Source organism: Salarias fasciatus, chromosome 18, assembly GCF_902148845.1.
Source record: "Salarias fasciatus chromosome 18, fSalaFa1.1, whole genome shotgun sequence".
Taxonomy (NCBI): Eukaryota; Metazoa; Chordata; class Actinopteri; order Blenniiformes; family Blenniidae; genus Salarias; species Salarias fasciatus.
Window position 1 is genome coordinate 15682590 of NC_043762.1, and position 27976 is coordinate 15710565.

The window sequence follows — 27976 nt, forward strand, 5'->3', positions numbered from 1 at the left end:
TCTCTGCCTCCCATACTGTCTTCTTTCTGTCTATCTCTCTCCTCTATCCCCATTCTTTCCTCTTCCTGCTGCCAGAGAGCAGGGGTGGAGCGAGTGAGAGAGACAGCGAGAGAGAGAGAGAGAGAGAGAGAGAGAGAGAGAGGCAACTCTGCAATGCAGACACAGCAACAACCTCAGTCCATCTGACCAATTAGTGTGAGCTGGGATATGAATGGCAGACCCAGCAGCCAGTCATAAGGTAAGGCCCATCATGGGGGTGAAAGAAGGGTTGCCTGAGAGACTGACAGAGAGGATCGGGGGGTAAAATGACAATCCAATAAGAGATGTGGGGAAAAGAGACCCGAGGGACGAGCGTAAGGAAGAGACAGAATGAGGAGAATGGAGAGATCTGTGTGAATCAAACGAAGAGCTCCAAGCGTGGACAGATTTCTGTCCCCTTCATGTCCTCGGCAGTCACTGGCCGGGCTGAGTCCTGTCATTGCAGTTCTTCTTCGTCATGAGCTGGCTGAGATCCACCAGCTCGCCCAGCTCTCCCCGCTCCAGGGCCCCCCGCAGCAGAGCCCTGCTCAGCCCGGGGGTGTGCTGCTGGGACACGTACGCCTGGCTGCTGTGGGCGGGCATGGAGGGCGGGGGCAGCGGGACGGGGACCATGCCGTGGCTGCTGAGGATGTAGCCCTCTGGGGCCGGCCAGCGCAAAGGCATGGGCTCGCTGTACTCCACGGGCGCGCTGGGCGCGGACACCACCCTCCGACGCTCGGGGGAGTCCTGCGGGGTCATGGGGTAGACGTACTCTCCGGCAGATTTCCTGAGAGGGGCTTTCGGCGTCCCCCTCCCGCCTTTTTCCTGCTTGCTCAGGCAGACGTAGTGCTGGCGTGGGGTGTCGTTTCCCCGGCTGTCGCCGCCGTGCCTCCCTCCGCCGCCCTGCTGGAAGAGTCTGGTGGTCAGGTAGACGGAGGGCGGCATGCGGCAGGGCGAGCCCAGACCCACAGAGCCCCCCCCCAGGTAGGTCTGGCTGGTGTCCCACCCTCCGGAGTTGGAGTCGGACAACCGCAGGCCTCTGCGCTTTTGCTGCGGCGTGTGCTCGGGGGTGGGCAGGAAACCCGGGTCGAGCTCTCCGGACTTCACCCAGCCGTTGGGCATGACGAACAGGGTCTCCCCGCTCTGCGTGCAGGGGCGCTCCCCGCCTCCCTGCCGGGTGACGCTCAGCACCGAGCCCCCCATCCCGCCGCCGTTACTCAGCAAACCCCTTTCGCGCCGCTGGATGGAGGACTGAGAGGAGTTGCCATGGCGACGGTTGGCAGGCTTGTGGGCCATGATCCAGCACACGGCGAGGCCAGACAGCGCCGCTCCGATGGTGAAAGCCGAAACTGCAGACGCCACGAGCAGGTTGAGGGAGACCAGGCTCTCCGGTTCAATTAGCAGACTCTGCTGCAGAATTCCTGAAAACGAAGAAACAATCATGACTTCCTCTGTTTGTGTCCAAGGGGTGTGCTTCAAAATTACGGTTATTATACATATATACACACATATATATTGCCTCTCTGCTACTGAGCAGTTTTCCCTACCCAGGCTATAATATATCACAATAAATCAATAATTACAATAATATAACTGGCAATCATTGTGATCATCATCATCATTACTATAGAGTCTTTTTCGGTGATGACTTGTTGAGGAACTTCTCTCCATTTTAGCCTTGAGGCTCCACAAGCTCCAGGTTCGGAGAGGCCTGCACTTGTCATCAGCACAGCTCAGACCACAGCAGCTGACTCCCTCCTTCCCCCCCCCCCCCCCCCCCCCCCCCCCCCCCCTCCCCTCCCCCCTCCCATCCTCTCACTTTCCATCGTGCAGCCTGGTCAAAGAGTTTGTCTTCGCAGCATACCATTACCTCAGTGTTTCCACCCAGCTCTAATCACTCCCATCTGCAGACACAGCAGCACACGCGTGTCTCCGTCTGGGCCTCGCTTGCGCATTTCTACCATTCACAGTTAAAATCCGTCCAGTCGGCACCTTGGCATGGCTGACTTCTAGTGCTATCAGTTTCTAGGAATGGAATAACAGCTAGAGTCCAGCATGTCACTTTAACGCAGAATTAGAATGAAAAGAGCTCGGATTGTGCCATGTATCCATTTTTTAATGTCTTCTGAAAAACCACAGCCTTCTAAATGGACTTTATAACATTGAAACTGGGCAACTGCAAGCGGAACACTTCACTCGGAAAACGCTGGAAAGGAAACAACTTTCTTTTGGTCTCCGCCGACTTTGTGAATTTCAGAGCGAGGTTCAAAGAGGACCTCTGCGGCGCCGTGCTGCTGCAGCGACATCTGAGTCTCTCTACAGAAGTGACACCGACTGACACCACGCTAAGCTATATCCAGCTTGTTTACCAGCAGCTTCTCAAATCCTCTGCGTCAGATGTTCGGCTCTGAGAAAACCAAACCCCATATGTATGAGGATGAAGCACTTCCCCATCCTGCAGTCTCGGATTGTTTACATGCAGTTTACACCCCTTTCACATCCTCTCTAATTAAAATGTCTCACACTTGGAGTGTTTTGACTTGTCGGAAAGGTGGGCTGAAACCACAATCCCAGTTGTACTCCCACCTGATTCAGCTCTGACAAAAGGCACCAAAGCACTCAGTTGCTGTTCTCACAAGGTTGAATAGATCTTGCTGAGCTAGAGGGGAATTCAAATTCACACCTCAGATAATTAAAATGTGTACTCTAATTCCTTCGAACATTCTACTTCTTGGTAGGATCAGACTTTTACTGCCCAGGACAAAATGTTCAGTGATAGGATGACAGGTGCAATAACCGAGTCGAGCCACCAGGCGGAGCCTGCTCCCACTTCACTGTACATAGCAAGCATCCATGTCACAGTGCTGCAGCCTACCATCACAGTCTCCTAGATGGGAGGTGGTGTTTCCATATTCCACGTCTTGCTGAAAAGGAAGCCTGCAGGCAGAGACAGAACACAGAGCAGCACATCAGAGAAAACTCTTTCTTCACACTCAAAAGCATACAGTAGAAAACATACATTCCTTTTAAATCGCTTTATACATCTCTGTGATCTTGCACAGTGGTGTGTTGTAATCGATCTGCAGATGAACGAACAATTAACGCCTGGCACGAGAAAGAAAGTTTGGAAAATGATTCATCAGTGCAGAAACTGACCTTTTCTGTAAACATGCACACACTTGTGTAGATAGCCGTGCATGAATGACTGCGCTTGTTAGAAGTAATTGCTGAAAGTGATATGCTGCATGCTGAAGTTGTCATCCATTGTAATGGGATACACTATTGATCCCAGTATTGATTTTTGCTTTTTGCTTTTCCACCCCTCAGGAGGGTCACAGGTCAGGGTCAACTGTTCAGGTGCCAGCTGGCGCTGGAAGTAGGAATCACAATACTGTATTCAGAGTTTGGCTTTGATACAGATACTTAACTTTAACATTATCAATACAAGACCTGGGTACTGACACTGATCAATGAAAAACACATTAATATTATTTATTAACTTTACTTTGTTTGTTTAGCAGACTTTTTTTTCAAAAATTAAAAAGAAAACACCCTGCTGGGAAAAGAGATTCCCCCAGCCCCAGATGTTTCCATCTGTATTCTTGTCCCCTGGAGCTCTCAGGTGGCCCTCAGGGGAGGCCCGCTCCACACTTTGGGAACCACTGGGCTAATTAATTGATGCCTGTAGCAGTACATTCTACCTTTACAACCACATTAAAACCTTACATTATGTGACTGTTTTATTAACTTGTGACCAGTGAAATTCAGCGTGAGCTACATAGATAATTATGGGAGAAGTGAATTTGTGCAATTTCCAGATTTTAGTGAAGAACACAATCATTGAAAACAAACATTACAATAGGGGAAAATGTACCTTAATGTGCTCAAAACAGGAATACTGCATGTGAAACTTACATAAAAAAGCTTTAATAAGCATAAAATATACCGTAATTATAAAAAAAAAAAACTAGACAAGTAACTGGTAATTGCATTAAGTTTGATTGATTGATTTCCAATTTGGCTTTCAGCATCACTGCAGTTCAAAAGGTTTTTGAGGTAATAGGTCAGAATGGCGTTACACAGCCATGGAACCTTAAACTGCATTGATTGAGACAAAAATTGAACACTTCATGTTTATCTAACCTAAACGTGATATCACCTAAAAGTCATATGTATTTTATTCAATAATTCAGTGACTGTTGCTGAACACCAAATGTGACTAGTAAATATCAATGATGAATTCTTCGATGTAAGATTCATTATTAACTTTCACAAAGTTTGAAAAAACACTGACATGTACACTTGTGTGCATTTTTCGTGTTTTTATGCATTTCTGTTGCACTGTATGACGAGCATTCAGGCCTGAAATAAAACTTTCTCAAACTTTCACTGCTCCTGAAGGCACCATGTTTGCAGAGGTACTAAACAATTAACAGCAGTGTGTGTATGTGTGTGTGTGTGTGTGTGTGTGTGTGTGTGTGTGTGTGTGTGTGTGTGTGTGTGTGTGTGTGCTGTCCTCACCTTGTGCCTGGTCTCAGGAAGGAGCAGGTGCTGCCTCGGGTCCAGCCACAATACGGATCCCTGGAGGCCAAACAGCTCCTGCAGCACATGAGCACGATGAAAAAACACATCTTCCAGCAACAGGGGAAGCAGCAAACTAGAGCTATAAATGTTGAAGACTTATTGAAAAAGTTTACCGGCTAGCTGGAAAGCCGAGCGAGGGATAAAAGGTTTATTAAAATCTAAAATATGAAAAGTGACCTTGCTGGCACCAAATATTTGTGTTGACGAGGAATCTGAAATATGTAGGAATTCAGTGAAATAATAACTCCTCATTAAGTATTCATCCTTATATATAGCCGGCACACGCGTCGTTCAGTTCCTGTGATGTATAGTGTGTCTCCTGCCTCTAAGGGAGTCAAAGCCACGGCGCAATGATTTACTTCAAAACATTTTCCTCATTTGGAGTGCAATAAACAGATGCATTCTTAGTATTCATAATGACTCACTATCCCGAAGCCTCTTGCGTCAAGTTAAATATAATTTCCCAGGGAAACAAATTTCCCAGAATAAATATTAAAATAAACAAACTAGCTGTGATTTGACAAACACACACGCCATCCATCCCCTGCTGATTGAAACAAAAACAGAATTGCAAATTTTGTTTGGACGGTTACTTTAACAGAGGGTGCGATAACGGAGAAAGCAAAAGTTGGCCAGTAAGTACAGCCCTGGCCGACGTCCACTGTTACATTTAAACAGATCTAATTATCAGCCAGACAATCACGGAGGTAATGGATCGCTCTCAAAGGGACACAAACAAAAAACAGGTGACTGTGTGCCACTCACTTCATGCAGCGCGAGTGGAGATGGCAGCGAGATGTGGGCACTCGCACCAGGCAGGAGGGGAACGCCAGCAGCAGAGTGTGGCTGGTGCGGTCCAGTGACAGAGACAGGAGCTGACGGGCCTGAGGGGAGTCCTCGCCACACCTGGAGGCGGCGGGAGGAAGCGTGAAGGCGGGAGACAGAGGCTAAAGAGCCCGAGGAGGGAGGTCACCTCACTCCTTTTGGCCTCAAATAAATCCGTGACAGGGTCAAAGGTCGTGTCTGTGGGTAATTCGAACAGAAAGTCTCCTCTGCTAACCGCGAAATAAATGGTCACAAATAACAGGGGCGGAGAGTTTTATGTATGTCTCAGCTCCAGCAGTGAATTGTGATGGGATTTTCCGCGACTGACTGAGAAAGAAAACATCAAAATCCACAGTTGCCTTTGAGAGAGTTGTTTTAAAACACAGAGTAACTGTTCAGTAAAACGACAGCGAGCAAAGCTGAACTATGCAGCAGATTCATCAACTTGAAAAAAGGCTTATATCAAAACTCATTTTCATTTTTTAAACATTGTGCTTGCTATCACTTAAATGTCAAAATTGCACCATTTTTCTCCTTTGACAGTGAAATATCATCACTACTGTGATGTTGTCATATAAAAGGATACTGGAATTTGGTGCAAATTGAAGTTACAAGCTAAGAAATCTAATTTATTGGAGAACAAGATCTTACTTCTCTGGGTTGAATCCCTCCACCTCCTCCAGAAACACACTGCTGTGAGACACAGAGTCTCCGGTGGGAATCATCAGGAACTTGAGGATCGTGCCTCTGGTGGAGCCCAGGAACAAGACCGTCCGGTTCTTATGGGGTCCGGCTTCCGTGTCCACCACCATGGCTGTCAGCTGGTACCTGAACACACACACGGGTCAGCAGAGAACGTTTCCTGACCGACCTGATGCATGAATGCTTCTCCATATGCTATGAAGCGACCGGGCCGCTCTGTGTACCGTCCCATGGTCTTGACCACCCAGGGCCGGTGTCCCAGCAGGGGGACTGTCTCATCCATCAGCGGGTGGGTCTTCACAAAGTTCAGCACCTCATCCGGCAGTGTGGTGGAGGAGCTAAATCTGGATCCCTGCACTGCACATCCGCCGGGCCTGCAAGACAGAGAACCAGGGAGTCAAAGAGAAAGTGAGAGAAAAAAAAAATTAATACAGATGGAGAGAAATCCAGAGAGAGCGAGAAGAAATGAGGAGTGAGAGGGGTTTGTTTTTTTTCCCCTCTGCTGGAAGCTGTATTAGAATATTTGCTGAATAGTGGTGAAGTTTCAGTATAACTGACAGTCTTTAGGAGGAAACAGAGGAGGGGAGAAGGCAGATGGATGCTCAGGAGAGCAGCACTGCAGTATTTCTGCTTAAGCTTTGCTTAATAATACCTTGGTTTTGGTACTGCTTCGTCCGGTACAGGTGTCCAAATAGACTCGGGGGACTTCTGCTCCTTAAACCGACCCTCAAAAACATGAGCAAGCTGCTGCATGTCAAACACACACACCGCAGAGCCGGGGATGCTGCCAGAGATGAGATAAATAAGATATTGCGTGAGTATCAATGAGGTTTGCACTTGGATAAATTCAGACGGGGGTGTCTGGGCACCTGTTGGGAGGCGTGGAGAAGAGACCCAGGATGACATCTCGGCCCTGCATGTGGATGATGTTGCTCGTGGCGTGGAGGAGATTGAAGTAAAAGTGTGAGTCCCCGGGGACCGAGCAGTTCAGCCGTGCCTTCAGGAATGTGGTCCACTGTTTTTCAAGGACACGCTGAGAGCCCCCCAGGTCTGCTTTGCACACACGAGCCACCCGGGACACCATCACCTGGAAGATGGGAAGGGAAAAATATCATAAAACAGAGGGACACAGAGAGAGAGAGAAAAAAAAACTAGGGAGGGAAAGAACCTTCTCCAGATGATGAAACTCCATGGCCATTTCTCGAAAGAAGAAATAAATATGAGGCCCCCACTCCATGGCACTCACAAAGTAGGGCTCTGAAAATAAAATGAGAAAAAACATTGTTAAGCTCACAGCAGCGCCTGGGGTCCGCAGCACCTGACATGGAGCTTTAATAACACCCACGTCAACGTAAAGCCTCCGCTGTCCAACAGCCTCGCTCATTAAATATTCATGTCCTGTTTAATTTATGACCACGGACAAGAGGATGCACATTATTTATCATTTATTCATCCGGCACGGCTCCAACTTTGACCTGCACCCGCTTGTTTACTCCTCCATGGAAAACAGACCCCACTTCTCCATCGGAGGCTCGTTAAAGCCCCGACTTCAGAGAGTCACGCTGAGCTTAAAATGTCACCGTGCCTGAGCACGCTCACAATTACTATCAAACGGACGCCCAATCATGTTTTGTTTAGCCGAGCGTACCTTATTATTTAGCCTCCCTAAAAGTAGTCAGATTCCTTCTTGAGCCACTTGTGAACAATTGCTCCGTTTTCTTTTAGCAAAGTGCTGATGGTAATGATGGTGGTTTCTGTTATTTTGCCCCTGATTGTGTATTGGCAGCACCTGGCTCCGAGGGGGGGGGGTCATTTTCAATGTTTTGCTTTCTAAAAGTACCTCTGAACCATTTGGAGTCGTGCTTGACTGTGCGGAGGGCAGGACTGTCGCCCAGACTGCGATAGATCACCGCATCGATGGCCAGGAAGTCTGTCACCGTGCCGGTAAAAAGACTTCCATCTGAGAGAGAGGGAGAGAGAGAGAGAGAGAGAGAGGAGGTTAAGAAGGAGAAGAAGTGGGGGAAGATTCAGATAGAGAGATAGCACAAGGTCAGGGAGATTAAAACCAAACAAGGAATGCACCAAGAGGTCTGACTATAAATCATCCGTAAAGGTAAACACAAGGGTGCAGACGATACATCGTCTGGAGCAGCGGCCTGACGTCTGCTCCTGAGACTAAATCCTTCATTTTTTTGGAGCGCGTGGTACCTGCAAATAAAGCCACATTAGCGTGCCGTGGATCATACGGGCACCGTGCCATCCCGCTGACAGGCTCTCCAACCATTTCCAGAGTGTCTTTCTGCAGCAAAAACAACAACAACAAATAGATATAGATAAACCGACTGGCAGATACACAGAGAGTGACCAGCTGACAGATCGATGGATACTGACAGTGTAGTTGGCACACAGCGGGTTGAAGGCGTTTGTTCCACAAACAAACAGGCCACCGTGCTGGCTGAGTAAAACCTTGATGAAATTACGACACTCTCCCTGTAGGACGAAAACAAAAGGGAACGGTTATAGAAGACAAGAAGAAAAAAAAGAAAAAGAAAAAGATACAAGACAAAAAAGATGGTTTTGAACCAAAGCTACAGAGCAGTAAGGGTGCCAGTGTGAAGTGCGAGGGATGCAGTGCCAAGAGGAAATAACACCCTCGACCACACTCCATCTGGAGGAACAATAGGACGGGGACTTTAAAGTAGTCTTCAAAGTGGAGGCTGTGGATTGAAGTTTAATGATGCTGGCAGTGAGTCTAAAACTCGATGACACTGTTGTCCCTTCAGTTCTGTCGTGATAATATTTTAGAAAAAGAAAAAAAAAAAAGGATGACATGTACCCGTGTAGGCAGATGAGTAATGCATCTTTCCAATATAGCGTTGCATTTGTTTATCTGAAAATCACAATTGGAAGTGATTAAAACTACAACGTAGAATTTTCTCTTCATGCTTCAGCTCCATTTTAATCACATCTCTTTTTCTGTGTTGTTTAAATCAAATCCTTTATTCTTGTCGCTGGGCCTCTGTTCCTCTCTCTCACAGCCTGGTGGCTGCCCTGTCCTCCCTCTGCTTTTTTTTTTTTTTTTTCATCTTGAGTTTGTCTTCCTCCCACACACACATCACAGCCACACGCTCACCTTCCTTCCTCAACTGATTTCAATTACTGTTTCCTCCCTCAGGCTGTGTCACTCTTCCTGCTCAGTTTGCTCTATAATGTTTCCCGTTGCCTTTCTATCTTCTCCCACCAGTGGTGCTCAGATTGCCTTTAGCCGGTGGCGCCGCTACATTTATACAGTAAACCTTGTATTGGAGGTTCCACTTTGTCAACCGAGCTTCCAGCCCATCAAGTCTTTATCTTCTGCGAGATTTGATCACATCCTGTTCGTGTTGCACCCTACCGTCGACTTTACCTCGCGCATAATTGTCCCACAATTGCGTCTTTCCCCACAGGCGATTATTGATGTTTACGGAGAAAACTGACACGGGGCAGATGTGCAACAAAAAAAAAACATAAAAAAAAAATCTCAAGCTGAACGGACAGCTCTTGGCCCGGGTAACGTCTGACTGAGCCGGTGTGATTAACTGATGCGCCGATTCTCTATCAGCAAGATCAAATTTGTGTAAATACCACATGCAGGTGCACCTGAAGGAAATAAGGTTTCTGTAGCAGCTGCTGTGTCCGTCCATGCGTGTGATAGTGGAGATAGCGTCTGACGTGTGCACAAGTGGATGTCAAACTCAGCGCGCTGAGAGTTTTACCTCATGCTTTCCCTTCATCCGACACACTCGAATGTCGTTCTTATTGGATTCCCATGTCCTTTTCTGAGACGGATAAAGCAGAGGTCAGAGGTCAGCGTGTGCGATGAGTACGTTGTGTGGGAATTATTCGCCATTGCATGTACGACACCGTATCCTACCTTGCTGTAAAACATCTCATCTCCTGCCATGTTATCCAGCTCCACTCGGTACAAATCATCTCTACAAAGCACACAACACAATGAATCAATCCGAGGATAACTATTTACTGTGTATATTGAGACGCGGCATTTTTCTAAATGTGTGGGAAAAAAGGCAAGAATGAATCATTTTCTTCAGAATCCATAATCGAAGTGAAAAGCCTTATTAGGAGATGAGAAAATAAGCGCTCTGATTCATCTTGGGTTGAATGCGCTGTTGTTGTTTCTCTCTTATCAAGTCAGAACATGACTTCTGCTTTCGGATAAAAAAGAAAAGAAGAGGGAAATATTAATCATCACAGTTATTAATTAAAAAAATATATTTGGGTTTTCATTTGAGAAATTTGCATACTTGATGGCTTGAGGTAGAGAGGTAAACATTGTGAAAACTGTGCTAATGAATAACAAATTGGTATGTTTACCACTCTTGGAAATAAAAGATATTTTGACATTTGCTTAAGGCAGAAAAATCAGGGCAAACATTAAGAAAAATCGCTACCCATTGCCTCGCTCGGATAGGTTGGTTCAATATAAGGAATATCAATTGGTTTTAGTTTAACTGACAAATAATAAAACATCTACTGTAACATTAGATAAGATAACATAATATAACATTGGATAATAGTGTTGCATGTTGAATCTGATTTTCTGTTCGTTCACAGGCTCAAAATGACGATCAAACACAATCAAACAATGTTATAGGTCTCCAATCAAAGATTTATTCAAGTCCCAAAGATGTTAATGGAAGTTTTATGGTCCACTGATCACAAACATTATTAATTATGCTCAACATTAGTTGCACATTTAGATTAATCATTCAAATAATGGACTTAGGATGCAATTCAGTACTTAATCTAATTAGTCAATGGTATTTATTATCATCACGGCTTTTGTTTTTGAGAGTTTCGGTGTATATATTTTAAATTTCCATGTGGTTTGTGCAAATGTTTTGTACTCAGACACCTCTTCATGCCTCTCAGTGGTGGAAGGCAACGTGAGATTACCGTGAACAAACGGCTCTCACTTGACATTTAGCAACAACGCTGAATACATCATCAACAAACAGAAAATGTCCTCTCGAGAGTGACAGATGGAAGCTGTGGCATCAAATGAGAGCAAAATAATATTAATGCGAACACGTCAGCGGCACCCAGTTGGAGGCGGTTGCTGTTGGTTACCTGGCTCCTATGTAGAGTGTGCGGTTGACTTGGAGGACGGTCTGGATGTGCAGCTCCTGCCTCTGAGCCGAGCGATGGGCTCTGCCCAGGAAAACTGGATAGCGCCTCACCACTGACACGCATCGCACGGGGGAAAAGAGACGGAGGGAGAAATTTAAATGATGTGCCTCGCTCGTATTGTTCACAGCTGAGGACACAGAAAACACTTCTCTCACGTCTCCGGCACGCCGCCCATTGTAAAAAAAAAAGCTTCTCTAACCTTCACTTCAATGCGGCCTTCACTCATTCCCGATGCTTTTGTTTACAGAGATAATGGGCAGAGATGAATCGTGTCGCAGTCGAGGCACACTGAAACATTTTCATCCTCTTCTCCTTTTTTTTTTTTTGGGCTGTTGTCGATGCATGCAGCTCCATAATGAGAAAACTGTGTGTAGTTGCTGTTGTGATTATTCCATAATGAAAAAGACATTTTATCTCTCTCCCTCTCTCGCCTTCATTATAGATGAATGAGAGAGCACACACGAGGTGGGCAAAGAGGCCGGCATATTCCGACTATGAGAAACTCTGAACGAGGAGGTCCCCACAGGAAGCCCACATCCTCCGCAGACAGATTGGGAAAACGTCTCGCTGTCCTTGACTGCAGGGGATGGAGACGGGGAGGACATGGCGATCCATCTCTACCTGTCTCCTCCTCTGTCCTCCTCCACCAATCGGCCGTCTCTCTTGTCTTCCAACACCGTCTCGTCCGACTCAACCGCCTCACAGTTTTTCATCTCGCCACACCTCTCCAAATCCACCATCATTCATCTCTCTTGGGCTTTCATCTCTCCTTCCTTTTTTTCTCCAATATTTATTAATCTACTGTGCGGCCACAGTGAGGAGTGAAGTTTCCTTATTTATATGTGTGCCTGGGTAGCTCAAACGCAGCTCCACACCGAGGCTCCGACCTTTGACCCCCGATTTCCACATCCAGCGCAAAGCCATTTATCAATGTTGCACATACACTTCAGTCTGCACACGAGGACACACACACACACACACACTCTGAAGGGAAGGACACATACCCTCTACAGGGACGTAGCTGAGTGGACTGGGTTCCTCTGGGAATGAGCCATCAGCCAGTTGAAGCAGCAGGAGAAGAAATGTGAGGGGAGGGGCCACGGTTGCCATGGCAGCAGCCCACATGCACTGTTAACAAAGAGAGAGGAGATAGAAAATTTTTCATTGTGCACTGCAATACGTGTGTTTGTGAGTGTGCATGAGGTGAGAGGACATGTTGCTGCAAAACACTGACATTTTGACAGATTTCTCAGGCGCAGAGGAATTGATCAACAAGTGTGTGTGTGTGTGTGTGTGTGAGTGTGTGTGTGTGTGTGTGTGTGTGTGTGTGTGTGTCTGTGTGTATAAAGACCAGGTCAGAAGTGCAGCAGGGTGGCTACTTCCACAAACCTGGATTCAGCAGGGAGCTAATGTGCTGCTATTGTCTGCCTCGGAGGTGTAATAGGGATCCATTGTGAGAAATGTCACTCCATTGTCAAACACTCTGAATTGAAGGGTACTCTCACAGCCATATAACACACCGAGAGACAAAGCACTCACGGGGTTATAAAGTCAGTTTGTGTGGTAATGTTCTTCTCGCTAATTGTGTTTTATACGGAGCCTGATGGGTGACAGGGCACAAAAAAAGCAATAGCTGGTATTTATAAATGAGACAGAGAGAACAGAGAAAACAGAGGCAAAGGGGGTGACGTGGATAAGCTGGACATTGTCTTTCTAAAGGTCGAAAGTCAAGAATGCCTTAACTCACGGGCAAGTAAAAAGGGAGGAAACAATATTTGCCCTTTTAAAAGTTAGAAAGACACAAAAGGGTCACGTTGCACAAGATGCTGTATGCATGAGCACACAGGAGTTTAGAGTTATTCTGGCGGCCCTGTGAGGCTACTTTAAATCAATACCACTGCCTGAAGGCTAACAAATTAATGTTAACAGTAATATTTATCACGTTAACCACCCTAGCCAGTCAGCAAATTAGCCTTCTAACATATGACAACAAAAAGAGGAGTCCTAGTGGAATGTGATGAGCTCTGCATGCACAATAAACCAAAACATCAAATGAAAACTAGATCTGACTCAGAAAACGTTGTCCAGTTAGTGGATCATAAAGATGAATCCATAGATAAATTTGACTGTCTCATTCATCGTCTTTCATCTTCTGCACTGCTTCATCCAATTCAGTCCTGGAGTCAGTCTCAGCTGATTATGTTCGAAGGCTGGATTAAACCCAGGGCAGCCAGAAATAGAGAAATGCGGTCACACACCGATGAGCCTCCAATCTGGACCCATGGATGAAACCAGAGAACCTGGAGAAAACAGCCACACCCAAGTGTAGAACATGCAAACTTGACACAGAACGGTACTGTACTGTTCCTGCTGAAGGAGCGTTCTTGATGTGAGTGGAGAGCGTTCACCTAAACTCCACAGCAACGGCCCTGTAATGTGGACAACCCTAAATAACCTGTCAGTGTAACCTTCAGACGATTGGCAACCTTCCACAGCCAGAAGTCAAAAAAAGCGTGTTAATCAACAAAGACATAATTTCTATAAATTTCTGTTATGGCACAGAGGACAAAACTTCATTTATTCCAGTTTTTAGCATGGTGTACTGCTCTGCTAGGCGAAGCATCATAGGACAGGGTGGCTGACATGCTGCAATAATCCTGCATTATGTGACGGAGGCAAACAGGCTGCAAAATATTTCCTGATGTTGTTACATCAGTGCCACAATAAATATAGACTTACATTAAATGTCGCTTTGCAAAAAAAATTGATTCCATAATGTGTCATTTGCAGCACAGTTTGTCCCTGAACAGACACATAATGGTTTTTTTTTTTTCAGTCCTTTATTGTCCAGTTTTCAGCTCTTGTTGATTGTACTAACGCCCCCATCCTGTTGTTTTGACCATATTTACGTGCCTAAATAGGTTTGTTGCCATGCAGAAGAGATGTCTGTGTTTACAAGTGCTTGAACAGGTGTACACAACACCGTAGCCCGGGAGTGTATACTTTGCTTGATTGTACAGTTTGACTTCGCAGATGCTTTTATCCGACATGATGTACACTTCAAAGCTCAGATAACAGAGAAAAAAACCCACCAAACATCAAGAACAAAACTTATTAGACACTCACAAAGGTTTGAACCTGCAACCTACTAATCTCAAGAGTGACACTCACTGCTTTAATGGCTTTAACCAACATAAAACAGTCGTAAAGGCTGCTTGTAGGGTAAAACGCAGGTACTCCAGTTGCAATTAAAACAAACATAACAGTTGTTGAGGCAATATATAATTACCTCATGATGGCACAAGAGAGAAAACCAGAAGAAATCCGTTAAGAAACCCATGTTAATCAATCAACCAATTATAGAGATAATAGTCTGGTTCAGAGCCGCGGACGAACAGACATAACAGATACTCACATAGACGGCTACGACATGGCTAAAAACCCACACAGGGGGTCAAGCCGTCAAAAAGAAGCCCATGTGTCATATATCACAATCCGCTCACCTATAAAACCAAGACAGTGGAATAATAAAGCTCAACATAAGTTACTGCCACACATAAATTGCAGAAGTCGCCCTATCAAACACATGTTTTGCATTTATTTGAGATCATTGCAGCTCAGTGCGCACAGCTTGTGTGGAGGTGCATGCGGTCTCAGACGTGACAATACTTTTTCAAGGAAAAACAGGAGAAGATATGAAAAGATGAAATACCGAGAGAATAAAGGGCGGAGTGCTGGGGCTTAGTCTGGAGCAGCTGAGATCTACTGAGATCTGGGAAAATGTGAAGTTTGATGGCACACAAATGAAAAGAAAGGTTAGAAACTGAAAAAAATAAATAAATCTTCGCAATATCACCGCTGCTCCCATCAAATCAGCCTGAATGGCTTGCTCCATGTTTGCCCAACCCCCGCTTATTTCCTTTCATCCTTCATCTCTGTACCTCCATCACCCACCTCCTCCACCCATTATTTCTCTATCTCTCATCTTGTCAGCCAGGTTATAAAAAAAAAAAAAAAGAAGAGGAAAAAAAAACGAGTGTTTTCAGTGAAGCAGGTACAGAGGTAGATGTGTTTGTTGCTAAGGTGATGACAACTGCTATTTGAAGCAGCCAGATGCAGCACACATACTGTATGCTTACATCGACGGGGCAGAGTCACCTGTGTTGATGCCACTTCAGACCGCGCTCAGGATTGAGCGACACAGTGTTTGAAGACATCTGCGGGGCGATGTGGGATGGGGACGCTATACTCTGGGGCCACTTCAAATGAAATTCGAGCCCGGAGATTGCGGGGCTTGACATCTCTGAGCCATCTCGGAGGGAGGAGGAGGAGGAGGAGGAGGAGGAGGAGGAGCTCCGAGGGGGGTTGGGTGGTTCTTTCATCTCCCTCTTCGTTGGGATTCCCAAGACGAGAAGCGGTGGAGCCCGGTTTAGGGTCAGGCTCATTTCATTATGAACATTTTAGGAGCGGTATCCAAACAGGATGCTTAAGCCTCGATTGAAAATGTGCCGTCATGTGCGGACTAAATAGATGGATGGGATGAATTAGAAGAGGTGTGTGTGCTCCACTGAGATTACCATTATCAAATGAATGAGCTTTGCTGCATTAACCCAATGTGATGGAGTTTGAGCCAAAAATGTGATCCTGCTGCTCGTTATAATTACATCAAATCAAAAGGAAAAAACACTTTAGATCCATTTTTTTATTCGAGGGAAGGCAGATGTCAATTAATTCAACAGCTAAACATCACAATTCCAACATGCTGCATGCACAAAAAAAAAAATGTATAAAGTTGCAGAAGAATTGTTCAATTTAGAATTTAGAGTAAAGACACATAGTCCATTAAGCACGGTTGTTGTTTTGACTTCTGGATTGAGTTAAACTAGAAATCAAATCTGTTCGGTCATTCACTCAATAAACTGGATCGTTTCTCTGACCTTTCAAGTTTGTGGATTTAAAAATATCCGGGGTGGAAAACAGACTAGTTGGAGCAGATAAAAAGTGACTCGCACTTTCTTCTTTATTTACCACATAATGACGACATCTATTTTTAATCCCTTTGTTTGTGCAACCCCTAAATGTTTTGAAACACTGACAATGACAAATTGGAACTGTTTAAGTATAATGCTGATGGCTTGGCCGCTTGTGTTTGTAATACATGAGAAAAGATGTCAGGATATTCAATTTTTGCAATATTGAAGGCAATTTATGTCACTGCTGCAAGTCCTCGATTTATTGGTATTTGTAAAGAGCGTTTCGAGTGTGTGCATTGATTGTTCATGACAAAACAATTAACTCAGATCAAGTCCAATCAAAAATCATCAAAAAATAATCACGTTTAAAGGTTTCATTCAGCCTGAAGTAATCCACGACGGTGATGAGTGCAGTGAAAAGAGGAATTGATAAGTGTTCATGTGAGTGGAGCTTGGGCAGCAAGCAGTCATTTGCATTATAATTGATTGTGGGTGTGGTTTGTGTTTTAAAGTGGAGAGTAGAGCCAGAGCAAGAGTCAACAAAAATAGGGATGGGGGGGCTACATGTTTTTATTTGCACGTCTATAAATAATTTGGATTGCATGCGACATGGAGGATGAAGCATATTCCACCCAGATATAAACCAACATGTTTATGAGGTGACAGTGGTAAGTACCGCACCGCCAAACCACATTTAGCCATTAACAGAGAGGAGCTTTTCAATTGTGGTTGTCTGATTTCATGTCATTAAAATTCTTGTTCAAATGAAATATAAATGGAAAGCATAGCACGGCAGACAATAATACCAGAACAAATTAAACAACTTGATGATCCCTTATTTTTCCAACATAGGCGAAATTTTTGTTGGAATATAATATTTAGATAGCCGCATTTTTTACATATAGCTACCAACAGAACTATGGAGAGAAAAAAGCCTATCAATAGAGGGTCTAATTCAGAAAGACTAATGGTTTCTGCTATCTTTCTTTCCAACCCTGTGAAAGATGGGAAAAACCAGTTTTATTAGAAAACAGAAATAGTTTGCGGTTTGTAAACTATTTTTCTTAATAATTCAGAAAACACTGTGTAAAGCCTGCTATTTCTCGATCTCACCCTCACAAATGTACCTGCAAAGCGCTCATGCAACACACTGAAACCCCCCCGTCCAATCATTGATGAAGCCTCCTCATTAAAGTGTGTATCGATTAAGGTTATTGATCCATAAAAAACAAGCACCAGATTTAGGCCAAAGTCGACATGCTAAGCCTCTGCTTTAGGCCATGCCATGACAAAGGCAATTTTTTTAACGATCTGGACTGTGGAAAAGGGGGTTTGGGGCAACGCTTTGACGTTTAGTTATCAAGGTTTTTCTTAGTTCTCCCCGCTGCGCCGAAAGACAAGAGATGAAAGCCAAAAAAAAAGAAAACGCAGAATTAAAGAGATGGCGCCTGCTATAGACCTGCTGCTCATCAGGCTATGAAAACTAGACTGGTGACAGAGCGACTATCAGGAAATCAAGGGAGAAGAGACAAGCGAGTAGAGAGAAGAAAGGGTGTTATGCCACTTGTGTCAGATCGCGCCGGTGTGATAGGACTAACTGGTGTGACACCGGCGCCGTCGCCATGGGATGCGTGTAATGATCCCGACAGCCACGTGGCGTAATCTAGCTTCATCAAGCATCCCATTAGCAAATCACCTGCTAACATCCACATAATTAACCAATCACGAGGACTTCCTAAACAGCGTATACACTCTTTTTAGATTATGTTCGTCCACTAACAGAGAGTTTGACTTGATGGTACAGGCATCGCGCTGGGAACTTTAATACAGCTCCAAGTATGTCAACAAGGTATGCAAAAGATATTTATTTTACCATTATGACTTTAACATTTGCCCGTAATCCTTTTCTAAAATGCTTCAGTGGCCTTTGGTGTGTATTGGACAAGCTCATATTTGCACAAGGCATCTTAACTATTAAAGCTGCTGAGCTGGATCAATACGGCCTCTTCCCGCTAAAAAGAGACGGAATAAAGAGCATGGGCCCGATCCCCGGCGAGGAGCCGGTACCGACCACACAGAAACACCGAGACGTGCACACGGCGGGCCTCGGCATCAACACGGTAGCACGCCCAATAAAATCCCACTCAATGCTGCCGTGAAAAGCCTTGACCTGTGCTGCACCGCCATTAATTAACGCTTTCATATGTGCATGAGATGTTATATGGGCATGTGCTCGTGGTACTTTTTCGTCGACTTTCAATTCCTCGCCGTACCTGAACTGTGCACTGAGCCCGCTCTGCTGTTGTGATTACGTCTACAGGCAAAAATCTCTCTCTCTCTCTCCCTCTTTTTTGCCTGTGTCTCTTGCTCTCTGTTTGGCTGCTGCAGCCACTCCACTCTGTGCCTTTGTTACCGTAGCAACCAATAGTAAAGCTCGGCAGAGATGCTCCGTTGCGGTCGATGTAAACGCGAGGAGGGCGGGTCCGCCCTCCAACACATGCGTGCCTACATGCATGTGAGCTCACGAATGCGCACACGCTGATACATACATTCAGGCAATAAACTGAAATCCATGCCAAATCCTATGAGTGTGCACAAACACACGCTTGGATATAGGGAGGTGCGGATCCCTGTTCTCTCTCCAGAAGAGGGGGATGGGGCGGCTGCAATCGTTTCATCTCCACATCATCCAAACCAAGCAAAATATGTGGCTAATTTAAAGTCGGTGCGAGAAAACATTCACTGATGCAACACGGTGAACGTGTTACACAAATTCACAAATGAAGTACGCTTTACCATTAGAGCTTCTTTTCATGGATGGATCCGTTTATGTATCATTTCAGTGGAATCTATCCTTCTGAATGAGCTGACACCGTGATAACCGGCCCTTATTTATGCAAAGGAACACCTACTCATTCTCTCTCATACATTAGGGTTTGATAATGTGTATAAATTACCAGAACAACCGCACAGTGTATGCACTCTCATGCCTCTAACTTGATTTTGGACTAAAGGAAGCACGCACAAAAAGAACTTTCTTTTTTTTTTTTTTTTAACCCCCTTTTAAATGCTATTTCCCTGTGAAGCTCTGAGACTTCCTCGGCTGGATTATCATGACAGGCTGATTTACAATTTCGAAAAAGACGGAACGAGGAAGTTCAAGTCGAATTCAAAAAAATGGTAACCCGTAAAGCCGAGGCTTCATGCTGGATATTTTAGCATTGACGGCTCGGCTGGAATAGAATCCTTTACACGCTGTTCTCATTTGTAACACACTTGCTCCTTGAGGACAGTATGCAGGTTAAAGCCGGGAATAAAGCAAGATGGCTTGAGGGTAGAAACACAGACACGGGCTAAACTGGGAGAAGTGGGTCACCTTCACACTTCAGTACGCCACACTATGAGCGCCATCGCTTCATTAATAGTTTTAAAAGAGATATCCACCCAAAAAAAAAAAAAAAAAAGTCTGATTAAAGGGAATGAAGGATATTTTGACTGTGGTATTTTTCTGAATCCATTTCTAGTGAAAGCTGAGCTAAATACAAGACATCACGAGCTGTCTGCTAACAACACCAGGGCCATGATTACCAAACAGATGTTTCAGTCAGATGTTTAGCCTTAAGCTTTCAGACACTGTTGTGAAGTGATGCTAAATTAAAGGACAGACTCAAATCACAAAAACGACTCCGAATCAACATTTGGTTAATTGTGAAACTGCGCACGTGAACATCTCAGTCACACAAATTCTGCCACGTTTCTCCACTGGTTTGGCACGAAAAGCAGCAAACTGACATGTATGGAGTGTCTCCAGCGTGAGCTCACTGTAAGTGTGAGAACGACTGAAGGTGGATACGCTCCACGCAATCACAGAAATTAGTGGCAAGAACAAGATTAAAGTTAGTCGTGACCAGGAGATTTCATGTTTTACACAAAATTAAAGTGCAAAACTACTTGGAAAAACGTTTTCTGCATTAACCACATCCAATCACACAACATTTGTTGGACACACAAAAAAATTCTGCCAAGATCATGTGTTGAGACCTCTCAAATCTGGACTTCAAAACAATTTTGAGCAAATTTCTCAGTTCTTGAGGTTTTATTTATAGATTTCTACATCTTAAATATCTGTTGAGATTAACCTCCAAGAAATAAGTTGCTAACTTTGTCACTCCGATCAATATATATAAAAAAACAAGGTCGAAAGTTTGATAGATCATCGTGAGGACATCGCTCATGCTCAGTGAAAAGCTTTACAGTTTGACATTTTGAAAAAAGTGTTTACTGCCTGGAGGGGGACTGAAATTAGAAAAGTCATGACATTGTGAAAGCCCTGGTGTTTTTCTTTCACTTTTGCTTAGTTTTGTGCTTCAGTGATTAGCTTTTTTTTTCTCCCCTGACAATCCCTTGCGTTTCAAGTCTAATTCCAGCATTCAGTCTTTGTTTGTTTGTGTATGTTTTGCTGTCTTAAGTCCTTCATGAATCAAATCCATACGGTCGCTACACACTGCGCGATTTCGGCCATCTCAGACACAACATGAGCAATTATTTGCTGACAGTGTCAGCACAATTGTGCTGCGGAAACTGCTGTTGTAACCAAGTTTATGAAATCCACACTGCACGGTGTAGCAAGTTAGAGACTTATGAGGCAGCGAGCGAGTCCGTCACTTCTGTTTCTTGTTCCTGTCCCGTGTCTTCTGAGTTCACTGTCTCTGCTGTCTGTCCTTCTCCTCTTTCCTGTATGATTTTGATGATTTATGGTTTTGTTATTTCCTTTTGAGAAGTATCATGTTTCTGGTATTACATTTTCATTTTGTTTAAATCTATATCCACACCTGCGGTCCTTAATCTGGCTCTTCAAAAAAACCCCGACAGAGATCTCATAAGTTTCTCCTGAACGTAGAGCAAGACCTCCACCAGCGAATGGTTAGCATACCACAAAACAAGAAATACCATCCTCATAGGAAAGCTGATGTGAAAATACATCATTTCACTCAAGGTTGCGAGGGCAGAGCGTTTGCTGATAACTGATCCCACCCTCACAAATACCAATGGAAACATAAATAAGAAATGTTGCTGCTGAAAATTCTAATATTTCTCATTATGTGACAGGACTCGGCGAGCGTCAGCGTGTGGCTTCAGTTTCACACAAAACAATAAATATGCATGGTTAAATTCTGTTTGAGCAGGCAGACCGCTGCTCAAACAGAATATGTGAATGGAAGATGAAGCAGATTTGAAGCAAGTTTTTGTGCACAAACTTTAATTGCTAAACAATGAGGGATTTTTTTTTTCTCATTCTGAACCTCACACAAAAAAGTACAGAAGTTTGTGTTTTGAGGATAATTTCTCACTGTAACAATGCTACTTCGCAATGAGTCCGATGCTGCTCCAAAGCATATTTAACCCAACTTTTAAATTTTGCCACAATTGCAAAGATTATGCGAGATGTGCAGAATCTCAATTTATTGAGCTCCCCCACAAACCATCTTGAAACCTTAGTTTTTCATGTTATGTTTCATTCTATTCTATTCTAAACTCCGTAAATAATAACCGTTACACTTAACTTTCCATAAAGGTGATCAATAAGTAACACGGACGCGCTAGCTCGAATTTAAATCAGAAGCGAGTTGCGTAGGAATATGCAGGAACATTTGTTGGATTGACAAGTTTAAAGAACGAATATCAAATCAATGTATCACTTAAGCTGGCCTGAAAAGAAATGAACACTCAGAAATCCATCATCCAATTCAATATACATCCACGAGAAGAGGAACGTGCATGCAAACACACACACACACACCCTGATGCACTCCTCAGCAACGGAATCACTGTGTCGAGTCTTTATCTTATCGAGGTGCAGGCGATATTCCCTCAAGTGGCTGCCTGTCTCCTCACAACTGCTCTAATCAGAGTTAAGGGAATCTGTCTTTTGCTGTTAAATATCCTAAAATACTATTCATTCTACTGGGTCATTTATATGCTAATGCAAAGGTTACCTCTGCATACAGCTTTGACGCAGCTGTGTGCTGTTAGGTGATGTGGAAAAAAAAAAAAAACCCAGAAAGACACAGCAGGACTGAAGGAGTAATGAAAGAAGGAGATGAAAAGAAAAGATGGTAGCAAAAAGAGAGGGTGGAGATGAAGGAGAAGAGAGCAGAGGAGATACAGAGACAGGGAAGAACAGAGATATTCCCCTGGGTAAGCGCCATAGGTAATTAAAATAGGATGGACAGAGCTGGAGTCTAGCCAAAGAGAGCTCCATCTCCCTTCAGACTTCTTCCCCAATCAGGCCTTCTGCCTAAACCCAAATTGCTGCTCGTGACAGAAACACAGTAGTCTATGAACGCAGGCAGTTTTCAGCTCGTGGATAATGGACGCGGCGTATATTGGATAAACAGCTCGGAAACGCAGGAACAGAGCAGTCCAACATTTGCAAATAACAACATCTGGGCTACAAAACTGACATTGTAAGCATTTCTTGGAGAGCACGGGGACAGATATGCACAGGAATGCAGATGAAAGCAGCTCAGACAGCAAGCCCACTCAGACGCGTGCACACACACAAGCGTTTATGGTGCTGTACAAAGCTGCAGCAAGGGCAAACGTTACTAACCAGAGTTTGACTGCAGTAAGCACATATACATTCACTGCACAGCTCGGAGCTGGGGGCGAGCACATGAGTATGCAGTGCACACACTCAGACACACACTATGAGCACAGAGTCCAACGCACGCACACACCCCGGTGCGTGTAACGACAATGAAGATGCAGTCTAATTACACAGCAGTGACAGGGGGGGGTTTCATCGATGGATCTGACACATTTTTGTGTGGTCAATTTTCTGTTTTGTCAGAGAAGCGTTAATCGAGCACGTTACACAGCACAAGCGCGTCTATGACATCTATACCCAGGGAGCCTCTTCTCATTTTCTTGAGCTAACCATTACCATTGTTTTAACATTCAGCACAAAACAGCATCATTTCAATTATTGAGAACCACTGTGATACGGAAAATGAACACTTCTGTTTCTTTTTGCAGTTTATTTGCGTGTTATGTTCCGCGAACCACAGCCCACATCCACCTGCTTTTCATTTTTCTCCTACAACACAGACGGTGTCTGAACAGCCTATATGCTCATGTCTCAGTGTTGCAGCCATTAACACGGACCCCGTTCGCATCCTGTGCTGCTGGTGCAGGAAGAGGCTGAAAGGTAGCTCATACTGACTGCATGTTACTCTTTGTGAGTCTTCTGATCACCAGTAGTGTCAAATATAGCTCTTTTGGCAGAAGCCTGCTAAGAGGATCATAGCTCACAATAGGTGGTCTGTGCACAACAGATATCAAAATGCCAGAGAATCTGTTTGTGGATTGACATGCGCACCCGGGCACAGTATGCGTGCGCACACAGGCGCTCACTCTTACAGCATGCAAACCCGTGCACAGCCATGACACCTCCCCTGAGAGCCTTCTCTCCTACCTGCAGGTATAATTGTGTTTCTGCTATGCTTTGCTCCCCTCCTTTCAGTTGTGACTGGGCCCCAGATGAAAAGCCATAATTAAAAGAGAAAAGTTGTGTTTGTTGTGAAGGAGGGATGGGTGGAGGAGAGGACAGGGAGGCGAGGGAAGATTAGCCATAACAAAGCTTCATCAGGCTAAAAAACCATCTCGAGTAGCTGGGAGACAAAGAGCTCAGATGCTTTTATCTCCCAATAAAAAAGTCTTCCAAATCCCTCTGGCTAAGCTGCCATAACTAAAGCCTGCTTTTGGCATAGGTGCACGCTGAATTTGTTGGACAACAAAAGCAGCAAAATATGAGAAGATAGACCAAGCTCCCAAAGAAATATATATACCCCCATTTATTTGGTGCACAGAAGTAAAAAGTCAAGTGCTTTAGTGGTGGCATTTGAGAAAAGGTTACTCGGTTATTTGCTTATCTTGTTGGCGTGTCTGTGTCTGTGTGTGTGTGAGTGTGTGTGTGTGTATGTGCCGGAGTGCTTCAGAGAAGTGGATGGTCATTTCCTCACGTTGCAATTTTGTGATGTAAATGAGATCAGAGAATGTAAGCGGGCAGACCACCTCTATCTGTCTGAGCTGGAACAGCTGGGACGTCTTTCACAATCAAATTGCCGAGCAGTTAAATAGCAGGGCCAGCAACGCGCAGAGAGACGAACCAATTCATTTGAGAGATATAACTTTCATGCCTACACAGTACACACACACACACGCACAAAATATTCATGTCTGCACCTTAAAGTTTCACACCTACACAGATCATGAATATGATCTTCCTGTATACGTTTGCAATCATCTGCCTGACCCGGGGCTGAGGGACCCTCAGAGGTCTTCTCAGGATGATACGGTAGGAGCGCGCTGCAAAATGAACACGCACGCTATCATCTTACAACCTGTGCGGAAACCACACAATGTGCACGGAGACACATAAAAAGAGAAGCTGCACCTCGGGGGAGGAATCAGAGAAGACACAGGGTCGTAAAACTGAAGATGCATGGCCTCTGTAAAGTATATGAGGGATTTACATTGAAAATAACTGCAAGATTCTATTACATGGTGCATGTGACTGACGCAGCAGCCGAATCCAGATGATGCGGGCAAGTCAAGCCGGCCACCTAAACGCTGTTAATCTCATGGCGTACAATTTATGGCGTCATGTAAATAAAGCTCTGCAGCATTCACTGTAATCACCCCGCTTTCGTTTCAAGCATCTGAAGAAACCTGTTGGAAAGTGTCAATCAGGGCCTCTGAGAGCTCCTCACATCAACACAGAGAAAGTTTACATAACAGAGTTTATTTTAAGTAGCTCTCTTGGGGTAAGAACCTGTTTTTGACACCTTACAGAAAGTGTGTGCGCCTGACTCTTGAACTTCTGGCTCTCTTAATCCTGTAAAATAACACACAAGGGTCCAAACTCCGAGGACCCTGCAGGAATGGGCGGCCCAGCAGACGCCTGCCCTCACAGGTCTTTCTGATTGTGTTGCACCGAGGTCCGCTGACTTCGACGCCCCTTTTGAAGTGTTGATTTTTGCTCAAGTGAATCCCAGCGAAAGCGACCAGATGAATATGGCACGCTGTGTGAAACAAGAGCCTCAGAATATGCTCTGTCTGGCTACTTTAGAGGAAAATAAGCAATTCTTCAACTCGCTAGACAACAAACACCACTCTGTTTATTTGTCTGCCGGGATTAGCGAAAAATCCTCTGTGCTTTCTGACACAGGAAATCATGGCGAGTGTTTGGGCAGTGCGGTAGTTTTCTAAGGAGCTTAACGTTATTTCAGCCACTCTAACCGTGTACGTTGACCCTCCTTCACCGGCAGAGCAGTGGGCGTTAGATATGTCCAGATCGACTTCAAAAGGACGGCAGAGATACAAAGAGAAAAGGTTCAAGATAGACGAAAAAAACAACATTAAGACAGTCCAGAGAAATCTGCTGATGCACCCAGGTGTGCTCGGTATAAAATTCCTCCGGGTTGAAAATAAAGAAAGAGGGCAATCCAATTATAAAACGAATGCTTTAATGGCAGATTTAATAGTTCTTTTCTGTGTACCAGTGGTAAAGAAAGCCAATTTGTCGCCACTTGAAGTATTCTCTTGGCAACAGAAACAGAGAAACTGTTAGGTAACATCTCTCTCCTCCCAACGTCTTCTGTCCGTTTCATTTCTATTTAACGCGCATGCAGGAGATCGCTGGAATCCTACACATCTACGGTACAGAAAGGTGCTCCTCAGCAACCTCTGCACACTAATCTGCATTTGATTTACTCTCTTTGCAGTGGTCTGAATTATACTTCAAGCCGACCATTTTTCCTCCCCGTGCTTGAGATGCTCAGTTTGCGGCTTAGCATATGTGATTGAATAGGGCCCTATGTGATCAATAGAGCTCATTAAATGTCCCTGTGGGCAGGGGTTTCATCCTGAAGCTTTCTTAGATTGCTTTTACCTGCAGCCTGATCTGCCTTGGTGCTCCAAGTGACTCCAACTTTGTTTACAGCGTAATTAATTTTATAATTGAATCCCCCAAGCCTGGCCTTTTGCTTGCTGTTTCCCTAGATTTGGGTGGAAGTTTCTATTTGGTTCCCTTCGCTCCGAGCTGCGGGTGTTTTTGGTGTTAGAGGGCTTTAGTGGAGCTGTGTGTTTGGGATGGGCGGGTGTTTTGGGAAAGAGTGGCTGCACCTGTTGTTCCCTGCAGTTGCTGTGTGGCGGGGTTAGCACCTGCTCACACGGCTGCTGTGTGGCCGTCTGTGTGGGCAGCGGGGATAACAGGGAAGCCATTCACACTCGCTCAGACTGCTGTCTGCAGCCCCTCTCCCTCATCCCACTTCTTCACTCTGCGCTTACGACTCCATCATTTCGATTTCAACTTTCTGTCGGTCCCCCTGCACCCACTACCCCACAGTGGAATCCGTCACACTTTATTCTTCGTATTCCCACTCTGTCTGTGTTTCTGTCTCCCCCATCTCCCCTTCTTTCCTTGCTCATTCATTCTTGTTTTGTTTTTTTTTTTTTGTCTCTAGCTATTTATTCCTTCCTTTGCAACAGAGAAACACAAACATCAACCAGAGCAGCTGGTAGCTGCTCCAGTCCTCCTGTGGAAGTTGATAGCTTTTAGTATGAAGGACAAAGTTGTAAACAGTAAATTACATACATCCACTAAATCACTTCAGCTAAGAGCTGGGACTCTATAGAGTGGGCACCCAACTAAGGCCACAGTGGCAGTGAAAGTGCAATGTGTTTATGGTGGCAATTTAGGAACCATTTATGGTAAATGCACAAAGTAATTCTCAAAATAAGGAGACTGTTTAAACTATTAATTTAGGTGTTCTGCATCTGCAGTAGGTCTCTGTATGAACACTGTGTAAAATTATGAGAATTAAGAGACTAATTCTAAACAACCAGGAGCTACATATGGTATATTCCTTTAACTTTTCAGACAGCATTACTCTGCATTTCCTGCCACTGTAATGACATGATCAATTGACTTTATGGCCTCTTACTCATCACATCTGACCTTTACTATTGTTTAAAAAAATCTAAAGCTTACTGATTAAATATTTAACACACAGAGGAGGGTATAAAGTATACCACTGGTTGGAAGGCGATATGTCACATTTAGATCAGGAAATTAGAAATTTAATCAAGCTTTGTGCTTGCCCTGGCAATGCAGTGTTTCAGTGTCTATTGCCAGCAATTGGATTTTTTTTTTCTTTTCTGCTGAGACATCATTCAATGCACATGAACGAGCCTCGTTAGACACTATGCAACACGTGAAAGAACAATGACATGCCACAAAGACACGCTGAAAATATGCAGAATAAAACCTCAAAGTTGCAGCAGACACAAAGACCCGCTCGTGCCCACAAAGGTCCAGACGGTGCCAAACGCACATCCACTGGCTAATAATGCAGCATTGCGTGTGGCGGCACTAATAAAACATTGCGCACATATGTATCCCGTCCGAAGACACGCACCCATCCCTGGAGCCCACCGTTTGGCTCACTTACCGCAGCAGATGGCCAGGTACGGGGGGAAGAGGCAGGTGCCAATCGCAGACCAACTCGCCCTGTCCGGTCGCTTTTTCCTCTGCGCCGCGGAGAGAACGGGGGATCGGAGGACGGAACGGGGGGCTGGCTGGCGGATCGGATCCCGCGGCTGTTCGGTCTCCACAGCAC

The 27976-nt window shown here is 44.8% G+C and overlaps 1 protein-coding gene across 1 annotated transcript; it reads right to left on the reverse strand.

Moving 5' to 3' along the window:
* Positions 1-75: 75 nt before the first annotated feature.
* Positions 76-27904, reverse strand: LOC115405197 (semaphorin-6B-like). The gene is made up of 17 exons (XM_030114703.1): positions 27809-27904; positions 12324-12447; positions 11260-11371; positions 10043-10103; positions 9885-9947; positions 8521-8619; positions 8338-8428; positions 7970-8089; positions 7298-7386; positions 6999-7216; positions 6782-6913; positions 6354-6503; positions 6079-6255; positions 5368-5508; positions 4540-4617; positions 2894-2955; positions 76-1439 (listed from the first exon to the last, which is right to left on the reverse strand). The coding sequence occupies exons 2-17, from the start codon at positions 12442-12444 to the stop codon at positions 454-456; spliced, it is 2700 nt and encodes an 899-aa protein (XP_029970563.1). The 5' UTR covers positions 12445-12447; positions 27809-27904; the 3' UTR covers positions 76-453.
* Positions 27905-27976: the final 72 nt, after the last annotated feature.